Source organism: Archocentrus centrarchus, chromosome 10, assembly GCF_007364275.1.
Source record: "Archocentrus centrarchus isolate MPI-CPG fArcCen1 chromosome 10, fArcCen1, whole genome shotgun sequence".
Taxonomy (NCBI): Eukaryota; Metazoa; Chordata; class Actinopteri; order Cichliformes; family Cichlidae; genus Archocentrus; species Archocentrus centrarchus.
In genome coordinates this window covers 34,083,831-34,092,634 of record NC_044355.1, presented here as the reverse complement: position 1 = coordinate 34,092,634, position 8,804 = coordinate 34,083,831, and the positions used below count along the sequence as shown (strand labels likewise).

Here is an 8,804-nt window from a genome sequence, read left to right as displayed (position 1 = left end):
TGGAAATGCTCATGGTAGTTTCTGTGTATTAAGCAGGAATCAGGGCTGCAAAATGCAAAACCGACTGTTTCTATGCAATAACCTATTTAAGTAAACTACAAAAAGTGTGAGCATTATCTGGAAATGCTCATGGTAGTTTCTGTGTAATAAGCAGGAATCAGGGCTGCAAAATGCAAAACCGACTGTTTCTATGTAATAACCTATTAAAGCAAACTACAAGAAGTGTGAGCATTATCTGGAAATAATGGTGGTAGGTTCTGTGTAATAAGCAAGAATCAGGCTTGTAAACTGACTGTATTTATTGCCAAGTTAATCACTGAATAAAACAAAAGTCAAGAGTTCTGATGATGAACTGGAAACACATGGAAAATGCTAAACTACCTGTTTGAAAAACATTAAGTATTAGATTTAAAAAAATAAACATGCATAAAACACTCATTAAAAGCTCGCTGGAAAATAACTGCATTGTATTTGTTTGAGGATCACAATATTAAGCATAGCTAAGAGGTCTATTTAAAATAGTTTTTGAAATTGCATAGGAGTGTAGAAGATCCTCTGTCACAGCACATTTTATATCTGGATGACAATGGAATACATATTTTAAATGTCCAATACACAAAACAAAATGCCATCCATCTATGCATTTTTTCCAGGGGAGCTGGACCCTGTCTCAGCTGTCATTTGCGGGAGATGGGCTACACATTGGACAGGTCACCAGTCTGTCATCGGGCTAATGCCGAGACGAACTATTCACATTTACAACTAGGGTCAATTTACACAGTCAGACCTAGAGCTAATTTAGAATCACCAATTTATCTAACCCCATGCATGACTTTGGGAGGAAGCCAGAGTAGCCAGAGAGAGCCCACACAGATCTGGAGATAACATACAAACTCCATGCAAAAAGGCTCCAGCCACAGGGGTGATGTTATTGTACTGGATGTATGGCTCTTATATCCTTGAAAAGGCGACCAAGGGGTCCATTTCTGTGTTGTCTACCCAGCCAGTAGTTCCACTCAATAAAATGTAGGATCTCTCTCAGTGACTTCTCAGTCATGTTGCCTCTGAAACGGTACACCTCTTGCTTAAAGGTTCTCCAGGACCTTTCTATATGCTGGGTATGTGCTCCTGTAGCAGGGTGAACAAAAAACCTCTGGTGATTGACTTGGTAGTGTATATACCCATGTTGCCTCAGTCTGCAGTAGGAACGCCAAGAGTCACTCAAAATTGTACTTGCAGGTCTAACATATCGCTGTATAATAGGAAGTAGTCTTTCAGAATTTCGTCTGCGAACAAATTTCAACACAGGCCTCCTTCTCCGTTGATTGACTTCCAACAATCCAAAAACCCAGCCACTCCTGCGCCAAGTAGCACCAAATCGCCCGCGTGCATACTGAAAAATTAGAAGTTTTTGGAAAGAGGACAGTGTTAAGGCATGATTTATTTGCAGTTGTCTGAACAACAATTTCATAGATACAGATGTACCTATCACCATTATTCACCAATTAATATCTTAAATAAATTCATATCTTTACCTTTCTCTTGTGACAAAACTTGCTCTCATCAATGACAACAAAACCATGTCTTCCACCTATTCTCATTTTCCCCCTCCTCTTCAGGTGCTTAACTGCTTGCACACACACCCTCCTTAGTGTCTTGGACATCTTGGACAAAGTGCGGCTGCTTCCACAGACTCCCTCTTCAATTAAGTCCACTTGCCTCAGTCTTAGCCCTTGTGCAAACCTGCAGCAATGTAGTAAACCTATATGAATAATGTTAATGTGATATTAACACAGTTTATTACTGACTTCTTAATCATGTAAAAGGTGTTACTGTTATGTCACATGTATGAAATTATTATAAAATAATAATGTGGTAGAATAGAAGGGATATTACTAAAGGTGGTTCTACACACTACTTAATCATGGGGTGTACTTAGTTAGTACTTAATTTTCATATACTGCTTCTTCATTTTTGCGTAGCTTTTATTAAATAAATAATGAAATGTTGTTGCTGCTCATTCAAGGTTGCATTTACCTAATTTTACAACAGTTTGTGTTTAATATTATGCTATGAGTCAAAATAGTTTACTACATGCAGTACATATGTACTTACTGTTTATCATGACTATATGTATGTCTGTGTAACAAACCTATGCATGAACATCATCCAAGAAGTCAAGGAGGAGCGAGAGCCTGAGAAAATAGACCCATCTCTTATGGATTTGGACATGAATCTATTATGTCTTCGACACACCCTTTGAACAAAATATGCCATTTGGTAAAACATAATGAATACATGAATTAATACATTAAATATCAATAAACAACAATAATAATATTTTAAATTTTTGTGACTGTGCTGATTAGCTGATGGTATTTTACAAAATGTCTTACTAAAGTACTTTCAAAGTACTCTCCAAATGCAAATAACTAACCTAGAAATGTGTAATTCAGGCATATGGAAGACATAGGTCAAATTTAAGAAATTTATAGGAAATCAAGAACTTACCAGCGATATCCATCTCTTGTGTTGCCACCTTTTCTCATTTTCATTTTTCTTTCACACAGAGAGCATCTCAGAGTAATTTCAGTTTTTGAAGCCATTTTATAAGTACAAGCTTCTTCTTATTTCCCCTTTGTGTTATGTTTAATAATTTTTCAGCGGTGTTCATGTTGAATAGACTGCAAGTCGAGTATGAATCACATACTGGCGCCAGATAGTAAAGCAGCTGTCTGGTCCGTCAGTTAATGGTCCCCCATTCACTCTGCTTCCACGGCAGTAAGAAAAGTAAATAAAAAATAATAAATAACTTCATTCTTTAAGTGCAAAAAGCAAATTTATTTGGATTTATTGTCAATTTAGATTCAGTTAAGTGGGACAATGTACCCTGTTTTCGTTACAGCCGTAGGAGTGCCTGTGCATCACTTTAAATCTTCCCCCTCCAAACTAAGCTCTGCTGGAAAGAACCGGCTGCCAGTAGGTGGCAGACTGCGGTCTGGTGGGAATATGCACATTTTCTTTTATCTCTGGAGGAGAGAGAAAGAAGAAGTTGGCGCCAACAGCCACACTTTGCCTCCTTTTTTGGCGTACCTCACAGTTCCAAGCTGGCAAAAACCACTGGATTACAAGAGTGTCTTTGGAATAAAATCGCCATACTTTCTACTGTTGTAAGGTTGCAAGGTAAGAACATGAATTCTTAATATTACAGAAAATTATGCACATTTTTGTCTTTTTTTGATAACATGCTGTGATGTTTCGGGGTTGGCACATTTTTATTATATATATATATATATATATATATATATACATACAACAAAGGAACTAGTTTGTGTCAGTCTGAATCACTGTGTGGTTTATTTTGATCCTGATATTTGATGTTTTGAGGTTTGTCAAAAAATACTTGATATTGGACCATTGTGTATATGTGTAGACCCAGAGGGTTATTGGTTTATAGTCAGGTGTATTTCCTGTATCCTTATTTAAAAAAAAAAAAAAAAAAGTTAAATTCTGCACTTTGTATTTGCTTAACTATATTACTGGCTCATTATTAACGATAGCCATTAAATATTCCAAAGTTACCAGTAAACCATTGAATGTTTCCAATACAATATTCTAACATTTCAGAGCTATGCCTTTAAGAAGAAGGTACAACACAGCCAACCAGGTACATCCATCTGTGAGTGCTGATGGCAGTGCTGGATCTGCACAGGTGGAACAACTTGACAATGTAGAGGGTAAAGGAGAAAGTAAGTATACAATCTTATCCACAAGCATTAATTGACTACACTCATGTAGGCTTTTTCAGTATGACACCTTTAATGCACCAGTATTTATAAATCACTACCCCCTAATTCTATACTCCTCTCAAACTTCCTACAGTTCACTATTAAGTCTTCAAAAATACAGGGGGAAAATACCTATCATTACTCATTTTTGTAAGCGCAAACTGTTATATATGTTAAAAAGCATTCTGTTGTAGAATTTGACTGTATTCACAAGTAAAGTTTGAAGCAAAAGTTAGTATTTATTGGCAGCCATAGACTGAAACGTAACATATATTTTAGAATCTGCTAATAACACAACAGTGAAGACACCGAAATAATTTAATTGTTGTAGAAGAAGAACATTATGGAAAAGAGAAACTCAAATAAAAAACCCAACAATGTTGCCATACATTGTATAATACAATTAAAACATCAAAATTGATTCCTTGGTTTTCATTGTATCTAAACATGTCCTTTTTCTTTTGTTTTGTGATGATATATATTTTTTTTACCATTATAGCGCCAGGAACTCCATCTACGTTGGCTCCAACTGCTACAGCAATAATTCAGCAGCTAAGAGACAAAATTACTGTCCTTGAAGATGAAAGAAATTTCCTCAGAGAACAGCTGAAAAAAGCACTGGATAACATCCCTACTACTTCAGGTGAAACACAGAAATTGTGATCTGCTTTGATTGATTGATAATTTAAAAATGCAATATGGCTTATATATATATATATATATATATATATATATATATATATATATATATATATATATATATATATATATATATATAAAAACAGAGGACACCTACAATCTAAAGCCTCATCCATTTTTTTAGAGTTTATAATCTAACCTGTTGAAGAACTTCAACTGTCAGTCATCTTCCATCAGTCCGGTCAATGAAAAAAATGGTTTGTTTTTAGAGTCGTGGCCAAAGGCTTCAGCAGTTGCAACACTAAGAAAGCAAAATTTATTTGCCAGTAACAGTTTTTGAAAAATATGAATTGCTTGCGAGTTAGCACTCTGTGTTGACCCTGCGACAGGCTAGCGACCTGTACAGGGTGTACCCTGCCTCTTGCCCTATGTCAGCTGGGAGAGGCTCCAGCCCCCCCGTGACCCTGAAAAGGATAAGCGGAAGAGAATGGATGGATGGATGGACGGACGAATTGTTTGTGATAGATTTTCACTGTGTCATAGACACATTTATAAATAATTTAATATAAACATGTAAAAGTAGATGGATACAAAACTTTGTGCCATTGTCACAACTTTTGATCACAACTGTATACTCCACTTGTCTCTTTTTCACAGTACACTTTATTTTATTTTTTTATTTATTTTTTTTTTACAATTCTCAGCAAAACGACATCATTTCCCCTCAAGTTCCAGTTCCTCAGATTCATCAGCCTCAGACTCTGAGTCGTCTTCTTCACCGAGTGACGGGAAAAAGAGCAAGAAGGCCAAGAAGAAGAAGAAGAAGAAAGTGTCACAGTTTGGCAAAAGAAGTATGTTATGTAGCAGTTAACATTCTTTTTTTACATTTTTTTTTAGAAAATGTCAGATTTGCTGACACAGTCATATAGCTATGTGTCACAGTGAGTTCTGTCTTGTATGACTGCTCAGTTGTGTGATTTAACATTTTAGGTATTAAGAGTGTAAATATTGGAAACAATTCAACACATATATACTTACTTGTTCATGCCTCTGGATGTGTTGTGATTGTTTTGTTCTTGGCTTTTACAGTGAAACACCCAGAAGATGTCAAACACAGGTATATGTTTGTTCTTAAAACATTCAAGAAAACACACAGCCTGAACCGAAGTTGTGAAAAACTCAACGTGGATCGAAACACTATTGCCTACACAGCCGTCATTGCTGAAGTCCTTTTGGTAGCGGACAGCAAGGAGAAATGTAGGGTTCCACCCTTTACTGGCGGCTCACTCCTTAAGTATGCAAAAGAGATGAAGGTTTTCCTTGATGATGAGCCAGAGTTAAGAGCAAGAATAGACAAAAAGAAAAAAGAGAGAGTTGTTGCCCATCTCTTACAAAATCAAAGGGAATTAGGAAGTTCTTCTTGATTTTTTCTATTTTTTTGTCACAACCTTTTGAGAAAATGTTTGCAGTTTTAACATGAATAGTTTAGTTAATGAGAAGTCTGTTTTTTCCAGCTATTTCCAGGATTGGATGATGTTTTATTAATTTCTTTGTGATAACTATTCATGTGTGATAAGTTTTTCTTTGAATATTACCCATAAGAAGTGAAACCATAGGGTTGTTTTATTGATTTACTTTGTTTTATTTTTTCGCATGTCTTTGTGTTGTTGATGTTGGTTGTTTGTTTGTATTTTCATTTTGTAAATCCTGATCTCATATCTTAGAATAGAATATTTCTTTATTTACTTATGTTCAGGCATTGATCAAGTTATCATTTTTATAAGGTTGCTTCAAGTTTATCCATGTTGTGTTATACAGACATTGCTTTGTTCTTTAAGGAAAATGACAATATAACTGCAAGTTCATGAAGGAATTTGGTCAGCATTTTTAGTTTAGTATATGTAAACAAGCAGAAATTTCTTCTTGTAATCTGATGGTTTTTGCAGTTATTGCTATAGAACCTACCACCATTATTTCCAGATAATGCTCACACTTCTTGTAGTTTGCTTTAATAGGTTATTACATAGAAACAGTCGGTTTTGCATTTTGCAGCCCTGATTCCTGCTTATTACACAGAAACTACCACCATTATTTCCAGATAATGCTCACACTTGTTGTAGTTTACTTAAATAGGTTATTGCATAGAAACAGTCGGTTTTGCATTTTGCAGCCCTGATTCCTGCTTATTACACAGAAACTACCATGAGCATTTCCAGATAATGCTCACACTTGTTGCAGTTTACTTAAATAGGTTATTACATAGAAACAGTCGGTTTTGCATTTTGCAGCCCTGATTCCTGCTTATTACAAAGAAATTACCATAAATATTTCCATTTAATAAGCCAAAGCATTAAGCATAATATTTAGGCTATTAAGCAAAGCAGAATGCTGAGAACCTAAGGTATAATTAATTCAAGCCTTATAACATGGTAATACCATCCTATTATGTTAAAACATTAGCCAATATTACTTCATAATTTTGCGTTTATTACAATTTATTAAAAATTATGAAAAGTTAAATGCATAAACATTACTTCCTTATTGCTATCTCCATACAATATTTTTACCACATTTTTAAGCTACTATTACTAAAGGGTTTAGCCTCATGGGCATATCTCTGTTTCCACAGCATTACCATCAGTTTTGGGGGCCTTACGATCCATTTACATAAATTTCAGTGGAATATTACTCAATTGTAACCGCTGTTGTTACCAGCAGTATTACTTGATATTAGCTGGTAATTACCTTGATAATTGGATGGCAATAACCGTTAAATTTCCTCATTATTACCTTCTGTTTCCAGCTTTTTCGCTGTTGTTACTAGTGGTATTACTTGGATATTAGCTGGTAATTACCTTGGTAATTGGATGATAATGTCCTGTATATTACCCCATTATTACCTTTTGTTTCCAGCTTGTTACCCCATTATTACCCCCTTATTACCACATTATTACCGAGCTGTAATAGAAAGTGCTACCGCAATCTTTTGCACTGTCTTTTCTTCAATGAAATATTCAAAGGCCCTTATAAAGATCTGAAAATGTAAAGGGTTCTTGTCAAAAATCAGATTATCCCATTTTGGAAGAAAAAAACATAGACTGTTGCTCAACCATTAAAGATGCAATTTAATTGTGTTTCTCCAAGACTGTTATTAAGTGATCATGATCAGTGCTGTTTTGCATTACAGATGTAGGATTTTCCAAGTGTGATGACATGCTTGCATACTCTGTCTCTTACTTGGTTGCATTCTTAACTCCCACCCCTTTGACAATGTGGCCTTTAGCGGCAGCTCAACGTTCCTCTCTTTAGCCCTTGCATCCAACCGATGCAAACGTGGCTGGTCAGCTGTTGAAATATACTGAGATGGCTGTCCAACCATTAAAGGCAAATATTTCTACATATATTTCAACAATATTTAAATGTTGGAGCTTTCCTTTGGTCTCTCTCAAAATATGAGTTCATCCGTCTGATGTAGCACTAGAAGCAACAGAGCCTTCAGAGTCCTGCAAAGCCTTTAGTTTAGCTATGGAAGCAGTTATTTTTCATCTCCAAGCTGCTCTTTCTTTTTTCTGAGCTGCTGCTCTTGCTCTTCCAGAGTGTGATTATCCTTGAACATCTTCTGGCGAGCAATAAGAGCCACCACGTCTGCCTCTGCTTTAATAATTCAATTCAATTCAATTTTATTTATATAGCGCCAAATCACAACAAACTGTCGCCTCAAGGTGCTTTGTATTGTGGGTAAAGACCCTACAATCATACAGAGAAAACCCAACAGTCAAAACGACCCCCTATGAGCAGCACTTGGCGACAGTGGAAAGGAAAAACTCCCTTTTAACAGGAAGAAACCTCCAGCAGAACCAGGCTCAGGGAGGGGCAGTCATCTGCCGCGACCGGTTGGGCTGAGGGGAGAGAAAGACATGCTGTGGAAGAGAGCCAGAGATTAATATCAATTAATGATTAAATGCAGAGTGGAGTATAAACAAAGTAAATAAGGTGAATGAGAAACAGTGCATTATGTGAACCCCCCAGCAGCCTAGGCCTATAGCAGCATAACTAAGGGATGGTTCAGGGTCACCTGATCCAGACCTAACTATAAGCTTTATCATGAAGGAAAGTTTTAAGCCTAATCTTAAAAATAGAGAGGGTGTCTGTCTCCCGAATCCAAGCTGGAAGCTGGTTCCACAGAAGAGGCGCCTGAAAGCTGAAGGCTCTGCCTCCCATTCTACTCTTAAGTATCCTAGGAACCACAAGTAAGCCAGCAGTCTGAGAGCGAAGTGCTCTGTTGGGGTGATATGGTACTATGAGGTCTTTGAGATAAGATGGTGCCTGATTATTCAAGACCTTGTATGTGAGGAGAAGAATTTTAAATTCTATTCT

The 8,804-nt window shown here is 36.3% G+C and overlaps 1 protein-coding gene and 1 long non-coding RNA gene across 2 annotated transcripts; one reads left to right on the top strand and one right to left on the bottom strand.

Annotated features, from left to right (window-relative positions):
* Window positions 1-844: 844 nt before the first annotated feature.
* Window positions 845-2,573, bottom strand: LOC115787292 (uncharacterized). The gene is made up of 4 exons (XM_030739921.1): window positions 2,512-2,573; window positions 2,153-2,257; window positions 1,536-1,743; window positions 845-1,393 (listed from the first exon to the last, which is right to left on the bottom strand). The coding sequence occupies exons 1-4, from the start codon at window positions 2,553-2,555 to the stop codon at window positions 929-931; spliced, it is 822 nt and encodes a 273-aa protein (XP_030595781.1). The 5' UTR covers window positions 2,556-2,573; the 3' UTR covers window positions 845-928.
* Window positions 2,574-2,882: 309 nt separating this feature from the next.
* On the top strand, window positions 2,883-4,426 carry LOC115787431 (uncharacterized). The gene is made up of 3 exons (XR_004020503.1): window positions 2,883-3,183; window positions 3,628-3,749; window positions 4,288-4,426. It is a non-coding gene; the product is annotated as an uncharacterized LOC115787431 (long non-coding RNA).
* Window positions 4,427-8,804: the final 4,378 nt, after the last annotated feature.

Bases quoted from the DNA above. Each gene is read 5' to 3' on its own strand.
- LOC115787292 (XM_030739921.1), bottom strand. From the start codon at position 2,555: ATGAAAATGAGAAAAGGTGGCAACACAAGAGATGGATATCGCTG. The intron at 2,258-2,511 runs GTAAGTTCTTGA...TTTTGTTCAAAG, and splicing joins ACAAGAGATGGATATCGCTG to GGTGTGTCGAAGACATAATA. The intron at 1,744-2,152 runs GTTTGTTACACA...ACATTGCTGCAG, and splicing joins TGGATGATGTTCATGCATAG to GTTTGCACAAGGGCTAAGAC.